The 13,343-nt window shown below is 41.2% G+C and overlaps 1 protein-coding gene across 6 annotated transcripts in view; it reads right to left on the bottom strand.

The window, feature by feature from the left end:
- Positions 1-13,343, bottom strand: part of LOC110396100 (inactive phospholipase D5-like) — a 304,755-nt gene that overhangs the window by 13,276 nt on the left and 278,136 nt on the right. For all 6 annotated transcript variants that reach the window (XM_021391423.1, XM_021391422.1, XM_021391424.1 and 3 more), the window contains 2 exons: positions 4,313-4,510; positions 10-149 (listed from right to left, as the gene is read on the bottom strand). In XM_021391423.1, the coding sequence (XP_021247098.1) occupies positions 10-149; positions 4,313-4,510 (338 nt within the window). The remainder of the gene's footprint in view (positions 1-9; positions 150-4,312; positions 4,511-13,343) is intronic.

Genomic DNA, 13,343 nt, shown 5'->3' with positions numbered 1-13,343 from the left:
GACACTCACCGTTTAGCGTTTGTGTCAGTGACGATCGGCAAGTAGTCCATGACAGCTATGTATACAAACTGTTTGGCATCATCGATTACATTGTATATAGCTTCAATATCCAGGACTCTGTCCTTTGGGCAGAAGAGTTTAGGTGAATTCTGTGAAGGCAAAATTCAAATACTGCATTTAAAATAGAAGGACAGATTCTTTTCTCCTCCCTTCACATGTCCTAAGGTAGTAAGCAATATTGTGAATTTCAGTAGAGACTGTTAACTTTACTTGTCCTGCTGGAATACTCAAATATACAAAGTTATTCTCAAGGCTTATTTCTTCCTTGAAAATTTCATCAGGTAGATACAGCTGGGTAAAATGTAGACAGCACAGGCTTGCAAACTGTCCTCACTTAAGCTCTGGCTGAAGTTGTTGCATTTCAGATAAATCTGTTGCTGAGTCCCAGGACTGGTTACTGCTACACAGAGTAAAATCTGTGAACCTGATCTATCACTTGCTACCAGAAATTAGTCTACTAATAGTTACTCATGCTTACATTACCATACAGTCACCATTTACCCAATCACTGTTTCAGAGAGATGCTGCGGTTTTGCAAGAAGCTTATCTTTAAAACCTAGCTTCAGGTTTTACCTGGTACTGAGCTGGTGAGTAGCACCTGCAGCACGGGTCGGGGCCTTCTGCTCTTCTGCCCGGCAGAGAAGAGGTGGAGCTACCTGCCACACTGCTCACGGCACCTGAGAGCAGGGGTTGCTAAAGGCATTTGTAGAGTTAGAGCAGGTGCCAGTTACTGCACTGCTGGTGCTGCCAATGCATTACCTTCCTGCTGCTGTGTGAACTCTCCTTTGTTTTCTGCTCAGCTTGCATCCAGGCTATATGACTCTTTTTTTCTCTAAGGGTGTTGATTTTTTTTTTCCCCTCTCTTTCTGTACAGTGTTGGTAGTGCCTTAGTCACTGATCGGTGTGAAAATACGTAGTACAAATAAAGAAGTTAGGAAAATGTTAGAAAATGAACAGTAGCAAAATTCTAAGACCGGTATTCCAGATGCATTCTCGGATACTAAGAAAACCAAACTGAACCTGTGTTTTTTTTCAGCCAGTCTGAAAGATGATCTTGTTGCTAAGCAACATTACAGCCATGACTCCTGACTATAAGAAGGAAAGTTCAATGACTTAGTGTTATGCTTCTTGTTTTATATAGCATAAAGGTTGAAAGTGAAATACATTTTCAAGGAATAAGTCTAGACTTAATAAAAGGTGTAAAATGAATTTGTTAAACATTTATATAATCTGAAATTTAAAGAGGCTGTTGCACTCTTCTTACACTCAGTATTTTCTTGAATAGAAGTTCTCAGTCACACAGGACAACTAAGGAATTGTTACGCATTGTCATTTCCAGATGCCTTCATTACAGAGACCAGGAAGTCAAAGATACTTAGAAGAAAAACTTCTGTTCTCCCTGTAACACTCATTTTACATGTCCTTTTTTTTAGCCTTCCACTTGGCACCTGGTGGTATGGCCGATCTGCTCTGGTCATTGTAGATACTTTAGTGCTTTCCTCAGTGTTCTATAGTGCTTGCTGTCTTGACGAAGTACCACGTGACACATCCCTGCAGCGAGCACAAGCAGGCCCCATGGGAAGGGCAGTGATGAGGAAGTGAGCTCCCAGCCTCATACAGGCTGTTCTTGTTGGTAGTTTAGGAATAGCCGAGATAGTAACACTTGGTTCCACCAAACTCACGCAATTCCAGGGCAGCCTTTCAGATGGGCATGCTGGTAAACAGCTGCTGAATTTCTGAGAATTTGTTAGTAGGTGAGAAACTTATTGAAAAGCCTGTTTCTGGGAAGAAAGAACTGATCTATTGATAAAATTTCCTCACCATATTGGGCAAACTTTTAGATTAAAACAAAACAACAGTATCACTCTTACCCTCACCTATATCTTTTTATCTGGGGAGAAAGGAAGCACAAAGACAGGTACTACACTGAAATGAGGGTATAATGAAGAAGTGAAGTGTTTCCTAAGTGCAGTGTGATGGCATCATCCCTCTTCATACAGGCAAGGCCTATGACCATTTCAAAGTGGTAGCGTTGGTGATAGACAGTGAATGTCATGACGAAGGTCCTTGCTTTGCTCTTCTTGCCCAAGAGGGTTCTCATGTAAGGTACATGGGAGCTAATTCAGATCAGGACATTTTAACAGGCTCAGAAGTAGGCAGAGCCCCTTCACTGAGAGCAGGCTTTTTCTCTTGCATCAGAACAATATTTCAGAACAATGTATGTGTAAGTAGCTCAGTTACATTCAGGTCTGTTTTGCAGCCTGCTCGTGTAGAAGAAAAGTTACTTTCTTATGATAGATAACCTAGTAACTAAACTGGCTGCGACTACAAATTCAGATAGCCCCTGGAGTTGCACTTACTGAACTGCTGAGTACTATAACTCCATCCTGTTTGTTTTCTGAAGTAGAATTTCAAGGTCGGGACTTTTTCGTCTACAGAAAATGAAACCGCAGATTACAAGGAAGAACTGCATGTTCTTCAAGCTGCAGAAGAACAGTTTTTGTAAGAGCTCTCTCCACTTTCTTTGTCTTGGATTACTGGTCCCCTTAAGGATGGCCTTTGCCCAGCTTTCATGACTGTGTGCCTCCACAGGAAAGGCTTCCAGCAGGATTTCTCAGTTTCTGACAGATTGCTCAGAAGAGAGTAGGAGTTCACATAATTTTAATAACAGCAGCTACTTCAGGTAGAATTTATTTTTCAGCTCCTCAGCTAACTGTCTTAAAATCAGTTCTCTTAATTTAAGCCAGTCCTTAAGACTCTCCAGAATCAATAGAAGTATATGTCTCCTCAGAAGACTGTTAGTTCTGGCTGCCTCGGGCACTTCAGATCTTCTCTCATTTCACTCCAGAACAGCTCTCTGTCTCTCCAATGACTGCAAAAGTCTGAAAATCTTGGACACCTGAACTTTCTGTGGCTCCTAGCAGGTGAAGGGAAATCCTGTCCCATTTAACTACTCCTCTGCATCAACATCTTGTGCTAGTGGCTTGTAAAAATTGAGTGCTACATACTTCACGTTGCTTTAGACTTACCTGTATAAAACAGCCCCTTTGTTTTATGTAGAATGGAAAATAACTCTTATTATCTTCAGCATATTCCTGATTTTGAAGGCTGTTTTATTTTACTCATGTAATAACGTCCAAAAGGAAAGATACTCCATCCTTCATCATCTCTGTCAATCTGTGTACTTTTTTCCAGTTTTTCTACATCACTTCTGAAATGGATGAGTGTTCCATTTCTTCCCATTAAAAATACAAACACACAGGCAGTGAGTCCACAGGGAATGCTACTTGAATTTTAGAAGTTTGAAAATATCAGTTAAAAATAAAAGTAGATCATGTTCTACAGAAGCATGAATGCTCTCAAGGGAACAGAGTGAAGATCCTTATAAATATCATGGATAAAAATTCAAGCTCTGACATTAAGTTTATTATATATCATTTTGGATGCCTGATTAAGAATTCATTTACTACAAGCTATTCACCTTGTGTCTACCATTGCAAATAAATTAGCTAATTTGAAGGTTGTCCCTACCATTTTTCTAGATGAAAGAGGAAAAGTGGCAAAAATTACAGAGGAAGGAAAATGAATATTGCACATATTCTGCAGCAGTTTTCAGTCGTGGAAAATTGCAGATAAGAACAATTTCACAGAAATCAGAATGTAAAAAGATACTGTGATTAGTTTCTTCTGCACCACAGGAAAGGATAAAACTTTCTTAAAACCTTTCAATTATTGAAATAACCACTTTCCCAGACAACAGAGTGATATACAGATGACAGCTCTAGCGGTCTTATCTCTGTATCTAAGTTTCCAGTCACCTGCACAAGTCTCACCGTTAATAGCTGCTTCCAGCTAAGTACATAGCAGTAAATTGCATCTTCTTCTCTTAGGGTCAATTGAAAGAAATGCTTAAGCACAAGCTTAATTTACACCACATATGTTCCTATTAACGGTAATTTCCATCAGTAGTCCTATTAATTTCTAATGGGTTGATGTGCCTTTCTGAAGGGAGATTCGGGTGCTTCAAAAAGCCAAAAAACATCAGAAAATAAGGTAGAAGATATAAAAGCAAAAGTACTGAAGTGTGGAAATAAAACCAGCTAATATCTGTCAGGGAGAACACAGCCATGTGGTGGACTTCATCTAGGGAACTGTTGAACACCTCTGTTTCAGTAAAGAGGCATTAGAGTTTACATGAATGAAATAATCCTCTCCCCTTCCCTCCCTCTCTCCAACTCATTTCAGAACTTACCGACACAAAAGCTTCTGATTTTGTCTCGTTCAGCTGCAGCGTCAGTTTGTTTTGAGTATCGTACACTCCATATAGTCTCTTTGACCAACTCGGAGGTATTTTATTCTTGTATTTTAATGAACTGTACAGCGCAAATATCCTTTGTAAATCCAGGACGAGGCAGCTGCAGTTGTACACAATGACGCCAAGTTCTTTCATCTGTGAAATTAAAAGCTCTTATTAGTGGTATCTTGGCTGAGGGATCTGTGGAAATAAGCAGCAAGAATGCAAACGTTTTTTAAAAGGTAACTTCCAGGGGTGTACCTTGGACTCAGTAGTATTACTCTCAGCTTCAGGAACATTCATGAACAATACTCTGTTAAAGGAAGACGCGTGAGCTAAACTTTCAAAGTCAAAAGCAGGCAAAAGCTGTGACAGGGTTTGTATGCACAGCTGTGTCACAGCCATGTGTCCTGACAGAGTGCAACACACCTGACAGATGGACACAACTTGAGAGCTGATGTCCATTTGTCACAAGCAGCTTTTTTGTTGCAGCTGTTGCCCAAGAGTTATGACTCTTGGCTGGGATGGTTTTTATTTATTTTTTTTCTTGTTGTCAGGAAAAGCATCCTTTCTGCTGAGTGACAGGAGCACACACTGCTAGTGGAGACAGCTTCTTACGTCAGAAATAAATTCTCTTTGACTTGCAGAAAAGCTGAAAGCAAAGGGCTTAAGTTATCTCTCTGCCGAAGAAGAAATACGAATCTTCAGCTTCTAATAAAAGCATGAATAAAACCAGATCCTTAGTACTCTCAGTAGCTAGGTGTATTATGTGCAGTATGACCCAGTCTACCAATTAAGACACAAATACATTTGATTCTTGAGGTACACCTCACCTACAGGACTCCAAATTTCTGGACGTCAGTTTTGTTGCATGCGAAAACAGAGACAGTTAAGCACTTTGAAAGCATTGCTGTTCTCACACGTAAAGCATGAGTGAAAATAGCCCAAGCAAATATAAGTAGAATTAGACACTTAAATGCCTTAACAGTCTTCGTACTCCATTTAAGTGAAGGCATGTCTCGTGATTATCCTTAAGTCTTGGTTTGGCAGAGATCTCATTAATTACACATACCCAGCACTTCTTCTGTTGAACTTACATATATTCCACTTAAAAGTTATTTCCCGGATTCTGAAATGAAAGTGTAACAATACACCCTCTCTCCCTTTTGTTGCTCTACACACCAGGCTCGGGAAAGCACTGCTCTGGGCAGAAATGCTATTGACCTCTCATTATCTGCATTTCACATTAGTTCAGCCATCTTCAAAAACCAAGACAATCTGCATGTACCTGTTGAAAAACAACATGTAGGATAAGTACTGAAAGGACCACTGCTGTTTTTCTGCAAGCACACTCTCTTGGTAGCATGGCCCAGAAGGATACGAGTTCTCCAGCATGCTCGTGCTTTCAGTGACACAACAAATTCCTTATCAGTTTATTCCCTCAGATGAGCTCTCCACAGTCACGCAGGGCAGTTTCTGATAGGAGCGTATCTTTTTGTAGCGCCTGCATGAACTCTGAGACTCACAGTTATCTCAGAGATTGTTCCTGTGCAGTTCTGTCTGCAGATAAGAAACACTCTGCCAGAGTGGGCAGAGGAATAGAAAAGAATAGAGTCGAACCTTTGCTCCCTTCCAGTAGTGGGAGAGGAAACAGCAAATCCCAACACTCCAGTGTGAAAGAAGCGTGATGGTTGGCACCGTCTTCAAGTCCCTGACTCAGAAATGTGATGTACATAAGAATATACAACTCTTAACAATCTCATTCTCAAATATTCACCAAATAGCTTTAGCCACAGGAACGTTACCCAAAATTGCTATTGCCTAAATCTTACTACTACTAACTATTTTCATTTAATTCAGAGAAAAACGATATTCCTCCATTAACCTGTACAGCCAGCAGTTTGTGGGTAGTTGAAGAGCACAGACTGCTAATTACACTGCAGCCTCTTATTCATAAGCCAGTAAATTCATTTTGATTATAAATATGAATTATTCCAAGCTGTGCCCAGCATCCAAGCCAGTCTGTTCAGAATGAGATCTCATTTTTTTTCCCCTGGGCACGGCTATCTTTGAAGATGCTCCTGTATTCAGTTTTAGGCTGTCTCCGACCTCTGTGCACTGTTTGTCTCCAAACATTTTTAACTGTACATTATCTCTGTTTTCACTGAGTACTGCAAATGCTGCTCCCTTAATTGCCAGGCACGTCGTTGCAGAGGACTTACTAATAATATTCTGTTACATGTATCTGCATAATACGGCTTAATCGGCTTTTCATGGCTGTTAGTTGATTCTGACATAATTATGTGGTTACAATTTTCCTTTCACTTTTGAGTCCCATTATTACTATCCCACTTTATCCCTTCCATTCAGCACAAGGATAAAATAGTGACCGAACAGCACACCAGAGGCTGCCAGCCTTGCATCTGTGTGAGCAGCTCTCTTCAGAGAAGTGTGTCTTCTCCCTGACTGCAAATTAAAGCATTGCCCTTCCGCCTCCGTGCTTCCTTACATACAGAGATGAGGAAGCAGCCTGGGGTACTGCCCGTTCTGTGTCTGTGCCATTTTTACGGCCCACCTTGCATCCACCCTGCAGTGCTTGCCGTGCCCAGCAGCAGGCCAGAGACCCAGCCAGGTGCATGGGCTTCAGAGACGCCACTTAAGGAGCTGCATTCACATCGCGGTAACAAACCCAGCTGCCCACAGCACTGCATCGTGCAGTTGTCTTCTCTGGAGGCACACAGTGATCAAAGCTTTCCCTGCTTCTGGAGACATGATAAGAACTTGCCCTGTGCATGTCCTCTGATACATGATACAGACCGGACTCCTGCTTTTCCTCAGGCACAAGAGTTACTCTCTTTTCCCAGCTGCCTGTTTTCATTAACCTTTATGGAGTTCAGTTCAGATTTGCCTGAATTTGGAAAGTAGCTTGAAAGTTACTAGAAGAGGGCAGACACTGACTCACGCATTTACTGTGCAGAGCTCATTTCCTTAGAAAATGAGGTTAGATGTCGGTCTGTGGGCTTGTTACAGTCTGGTTCAAGTCACCTTGAAACGAAAACAGCACAAAAAATGCACTCTTCTTTGCACAGAAAACTCAGTCCCCTCTTCCCTCGTGGAACAGTCTTAAGTAGGTGTGGAGACCAAAACGTTGTGCTTCTGATTCAGAAGCATCTTCCACACACAGCTTATTTTTACTCCCATGCTGAGGTGATGAGAGACTGCTTTTTTCCCAGTTAATCACAAAGCCTGTCATCCCAGAGGCACTTCAGAGAGTGGGCTGCAAGGATGCGCTAGTGACCGATGTAGTATGAAGTTGTATGCCATCTAGATAAGGGAAAAGAATTTCCGTTCACTTTGAGAGCTGCTGTTCTTACAGACTTATTTTTTCTCAATAGTCTCAGAGGAGAAGCAGAAAAAACATTTATACTGAAAGAATCAAAATCTGAGCATTGCTCCCTGACTTCCAGTGACTGAAACCTGCAGCTAAGCAGCATGCAAGATATCTGCTATGGTAAAATCCTCCAGGTCTAGAGCTCAGAAGGCAAGGGAATCATTTCTTCAGCCCAAGTTCTAAAGGCAACTTACCTAGTAATGAAAAAAAAATCAGTGAAAAATTAAAGTGAAGAAGGTCTCAAGAAATCAAAATCTTAAGTCTGTGGAAGATAAATCTGAAATTAAAGTCACAAGTTTGAATGCTTCAAAATGGAACTGAAATATTGAGATAGGAAAATCAGAAAAAAAGTTGCTTGTGATACTTCAGTTGATATTTTCAAAGCATACATTGGCATCTGGGGACAGGGAATAGTGTGTCCTCTCATTCCTTATTTATGAGCCACTGTAAGTGCCCTTTTCAAAGAATGAAAAACACAGGAGCAGGCTTTCCTTGTTCTTCCTCACACCATTTGCATTTGTACAGAAGCACTATTAAAGACTACCAAATCAACATTGGCCTTTCTTGCCGGGAAGTGCTTTCTTAAATCACCAGAGAAGTGAATGGTTACAAAGACTCAAGGAAAAATGACAGCGGCCCTGTACCATGATAGTCTAACTTCAGAAGATGATTAAGCTGCAAAAAGTAATAGAAAATGGCCTGATTAGAAGAACTGATTTTTATCACAAGAGGAAGAATAACTTATTAGACTGGACTATGAACAAGATTTCAGTAACAGAAAGTTCTGCTTGTTCTTTGATGTTGCACATTTGTAGGTGTCACATGCAAAATGAGAAAACAAGGGAAAGTAATCTATAACAAAAAGGTTGTAGATCTGTAACACCTAGGTTCCATAAACTGAGAAACAGTAAGGCTGTTTAGAAACTTTTGGATGATGCAGTTAGGGTGCACACCGTCTCCTTAGCCCACAGTGCACAGACCAGACAGCGCGTTCTATATTTATCTCGGGATACACTCTAGGAAACAACCCCCCTCTGCAGGGAAGGTACAATCTGACCTACATTAGAGTGGCACAATCTGGTTCACAGGTTGTAGTATGAGTATCACTTGTGTAAGTGTAGCAGGAGGCTTTAGAAAATTCCTTATTAATTTCTTAAAAAAAAAAGTTTAATGATTGCTCACTCTGAAGTCTGATCATCCGATCCTGAAAATGCTGTGCAGCTCTCCTGAGGCACCAGCTGCCATTTGCCGGAAAGCTCAGACAGTCTGCAGGCGCCATCCATTGCCTGTGCTAGAGAAACATTGGAATAACTACAGGGAGTCTGTTGTCGGGCTCTGAATTTACTCGGTAGACCATTATATAGAGGGCTGCACGTGTTTGCCTCCTGTCTGCCCTTCGTCTATGTTTGAAAATGTATTTCATTATCCTTACAGACCTGTGGGGGGTTTTAATGAGCAATTTCCAAATGTATGACTGAGCAAAACCAGAATGACGACACTAGGGTAGTCGAGTAACAAGAAGTGTGATGTATCAGTTACTAAGGTTTAAAAGGTCCTAAGATTTTCTGTAGCTTCTAAAGAAAAATAACAGACAATGTATTAATTACCACCACAGAGCAGGCCACAGATATTTTCAGCGGTAAACTCACGATCTTCTCATAACATGCTATAGATAAGTGGTCAGCCTGTGCTCCGAACATGCGGTTCCTTTTCACTCAGTTATCAGCCTCATCCAACACCCATCTCCCTCCTGTTTTCATCTGGCAGCAGTCAGTGCTCAGTGAATCTCTCCAGTCATACACAGCATCACCCTACAGCTGCTTTCGCACCGCTGTTCCACACCTCTCACCAAACCCACTGAGAGGGACAGGAAGGACATGTGCTGGGTGCCCTGCAGCCCTAGTGCAGGATGACTGTCCCCAGGGGAGGGAGAGGCAGGCGATCTGAGAAAGGGGGAAGTGTTTCTTGGTATCCTGATGTTTGACAGGACTGCTGTAGCAGGCTTGGCTCTAATGGGATTACAGGAGTAGCGCTCATCACAAATTCATTAGGTGTAACAGACCCCACTCGGGTAGCTGTCACTTAGATGTACAACAAAAACGCAACCTGACTCTGAAGAGGCCGCGCAGGTTGCAGCAGCAGGCTGCAGCGCTTCCTCGCTTGTCTTGCAAAACAAATGCAGGCATTAGAGCTCACCAAAATAGCAAAGCACAAACCTCAGCTAACACTTCGCTAGAAGCTCAAACCTAGCCCTGTGCATCCAGAGCCAAAATACTCCCTCCATGCTTGGCTCTTAATACAGTGCAGAGGCTTCACAGCTTTGTTGTGTTAGAAACGAGATAAAATTCAGTGAAATCTAAATCCAGCACAGTCCTGCTTCTGCTCTGAGTTCCACTTTTCCCTTCCGTGCTAAGAACACAAGACCTACAGTACTATTGGGAAATAATAAATTTTAATACAAATAGTAAAACACTACATTCTCAGAAAGTGAGTAAAACTGTCTCAAATCAGCTACCTGACAGTAGGTACTTCTTTGAATGTTAAAAATTGTCAGGGGCAAAATAAATGTTCTTACCTGAATTCCCTGTTACTTTGAAAACTTGATGATTATTTAGGAATTCAAGCATTAAATGCTGTGTTTAACCATTACAGTGAAATTATCGCTCCTGTTTTCTGTGGGCAATTTTATTGAATAAATGGTATTTAGAAATTAGTGGAATTAAACTCTCAACCATTCTCCAATGTATCACCTTGCAAGACCTGATCATAGACCTCCCTGGTGCCTGGCCTGCATCCCACAACTGTGTAGCTGAGATAGGAGTTTTCAGCTGCATCACCTTGTCCTCTGGGACTCATATTTTCCTAGGTGGTTTCTGTAACAAAATATACTACCTAAAACAACACTCAAAAGTCTGAACAATACTGTTGAAAGGATTAACACTTTTGCAGGCCTATACAAGTTGAAGCACTGAGTCACAAGACAGATAAACAGAGCCTCAGTCTTCTAGTAGTGTTTGTGCACATGTATGGTATTTAAACATTACTGAGAACAGGATGTTTGAGTTTCTGCAAAATCCAAATTTACATTAAAAAATAGTTGATGAACAATAAGAAAAACACATAAGACATATAAGTCAAGAGTTAATTCAAAGTAATATAGTTCAACCCCTAAAACCTGGGTAATAGCAAATTTGTTCAAATTTAGTGCTCTTTTACTGTAAGAGCAAACTGGGGGTGACCTCTACCACTGTGGCACTGACAAGGGAATTTTTAAAATACTTGCACATGAAAAGTCCTTCCCCCAGGCTCATGGTTTTCTGGAGACTATTACAACGAAGAAGAAAATATTACTGAGATACGGGAGACAATATAAGCCCCTAAAGGCATTCAGTGACCCACCTTTCTGTAGACAGTTTCAGTCACACACACTAAAGCCACATGTTCAGTGGCAAAAAGTGAAATACTGAATAGCTGCTGATTGAGTATGGATAACTCATTGCACAGCTGGAAGAACTACAGATGTTAAAAACTCTATTGTCATGTCAGTGAACATTACCGCAGTACCTATCCACAAAAGGGTAATGTTACAGAGGCATCTTTTCTAGTGTTTCTGCACTTTGGCAACTTCATTTAGCTTAATGTACTGACACTATTAGAAGAATTCTGCATAAACAATTCCTTATTTTTTTTTTCTTACAGAAGTAGCATTCGTTCTTTTTTGTAGAATTTCACCCGTGCCCCTACCATAGCCCAGTCCACTACCTCTTCCCAGTTCCATTTTTTTGCTCCTAGTCAGTCCCAGGGTTTTCTCCTCCTTGGTTGCTCACTTCAGTGACAAGCAGTGGGCCCTCTGGCTCAGCCAGCACTCCTTTCATGGTTTTGTATATTCTTCGCCATGGTACTCAGCTCTTCAAATTGTTTTCTGGGTTGTTTTTAATTTCCATTGCTTTCAACCCTTCTTAAACACTGTTCTCATCCAAGGTTAAAAGTTAATTCTCTATCATCTTGGTTTTAAGCGATTCGAAAATAATTGGCAGGCAGAATTTCTACTGAACTAGAAAAAAATCCCTCCCATTTGACATCAAAATACAATATCAACCTAAGCTGGGAACTAGATCCCATCACTGAAAATGGAAAACTGTCATTCAAGCCACTGTGCTGAAAATAATCCTGAGCATGTGACCAAGGAGAGGTCATGCATTCATTGCATAGGGCACATTGCATTTCCATTGAACATCAGTACAAAGCCATGCCATGCTCTTACCGAACAACAGGAAGGGACATACAGATGGACCAGCTGTACTCTGCTAGAGTGCAACTGAATTGGCAGCCTCTGCCAGTTCACTGGTCTTTAATTCTCACCTCTAGAAAGTACATTCGATAGATTTCAGTCTGCAGTTCCGCAGATTAGAAGTGCCAGGGAAATTACAACTTCATCTGTTATTTTTACTTTTATTTCCTAATGGTAAAAGGCTGCCACAATAAGGCAGATAATTCCAGAGCTGATCATTTGGTTCAGCATTTCATTTCTGCTGAAAGATATTGCTGCAGAGAGGCAGAGAAAGCTAGAAATGCCAATGAAGGGACTTCCTTTCTCATGGCACGGTGTGAGAACAGCTTTGTGGGGAAGAGGCAGCCACGTGTCTAAAAAGTAGAAAACAAGAAATCCCCCGTGTCCTTGGCACATTAGAAAACAGCACCATCACAATTTTTGTCTTTCAACCATCTGCTTGTTGATATGGAATTCATCAAAAATAAATCAATTTTTTCAAACAATACAGAGCACTGAGAGTGGAATTTGGGGCTTTATTACCTCCACTGCTGCTTTTCACTAACAAACCAAGCACAGTAACACATCACTGCCTGTCAGAGCAAACCAGAAGGCAGAAGTGAATCAGTTAAAAATTTCCTGCTATAAACTCTTATCAGCATAATTAATATCACTTGGCATAATCACAGCCTAATTTATCATTTTCAAATGACTTTTCAGTTTACAGTTTCATTACCCCCTCAAAGCAAGCACAAGTGTCTCTTCAGGGGAAAAGCAAACTAGAAACTGCAAGAAACCATTTCTCCAGAATCACGTTTGATTTATTTCTTTACTGTAGGAAATCTAATTCATGTGAATTCTAACTTGGTTCCATTTCTGTTTCCAAATGCAGTTTTTGTTCATTATATTAAAGAAGAGCGCTGGTTAGGGAGGAAAGGAGCACATCGTGCTGGCCATCACTTCACTGCTGACAAAGATGCATCACATTTCAGTACCCATGTCACTCATACGAAATCAAACAACTCACTACCTTACTGGAACAACAGAAAAATTAGAAGGCCATCTGAAGGATCGCGCTAGCTTCTGGAAAGTCCTGGAATCTCCTGTACCACACACATGCGCATACATGCCGCTGCCTCCTTTTGATGCATCAGAGCCTGTATTGCCCTCCTGTCAGCCCTTATCTTGCATCCACCTCACGCAGCTGGAAATCACAGCATGAGCTCTGAGCATTTCTTCTCACCCTTAGTTATGCTGCAAGGGGCAGTCTCTCTTCATCTTCTGCTGTACAGCGCATAGAGGAGAGCACAAAGCACTAACCTCAGAAT

This window comes from Numida meleagris, chromosome 3, assembly GCF_002078875.1.
Source record: "Numida meleagris isolate 19003 breed g44 Domestic line chromosome 3, NumMel1.0, whole genome shotgun sequence".
Taxonomy (NCBI): domain Eukaryota; kingdom Metazoa; phylum Chordata; class Aves; order Galliformes; family Numididae; genus Numida; species Numida meleagris.
This window is presented reverse-complemented; position numbering and strand designations above follow the sequence as displayed.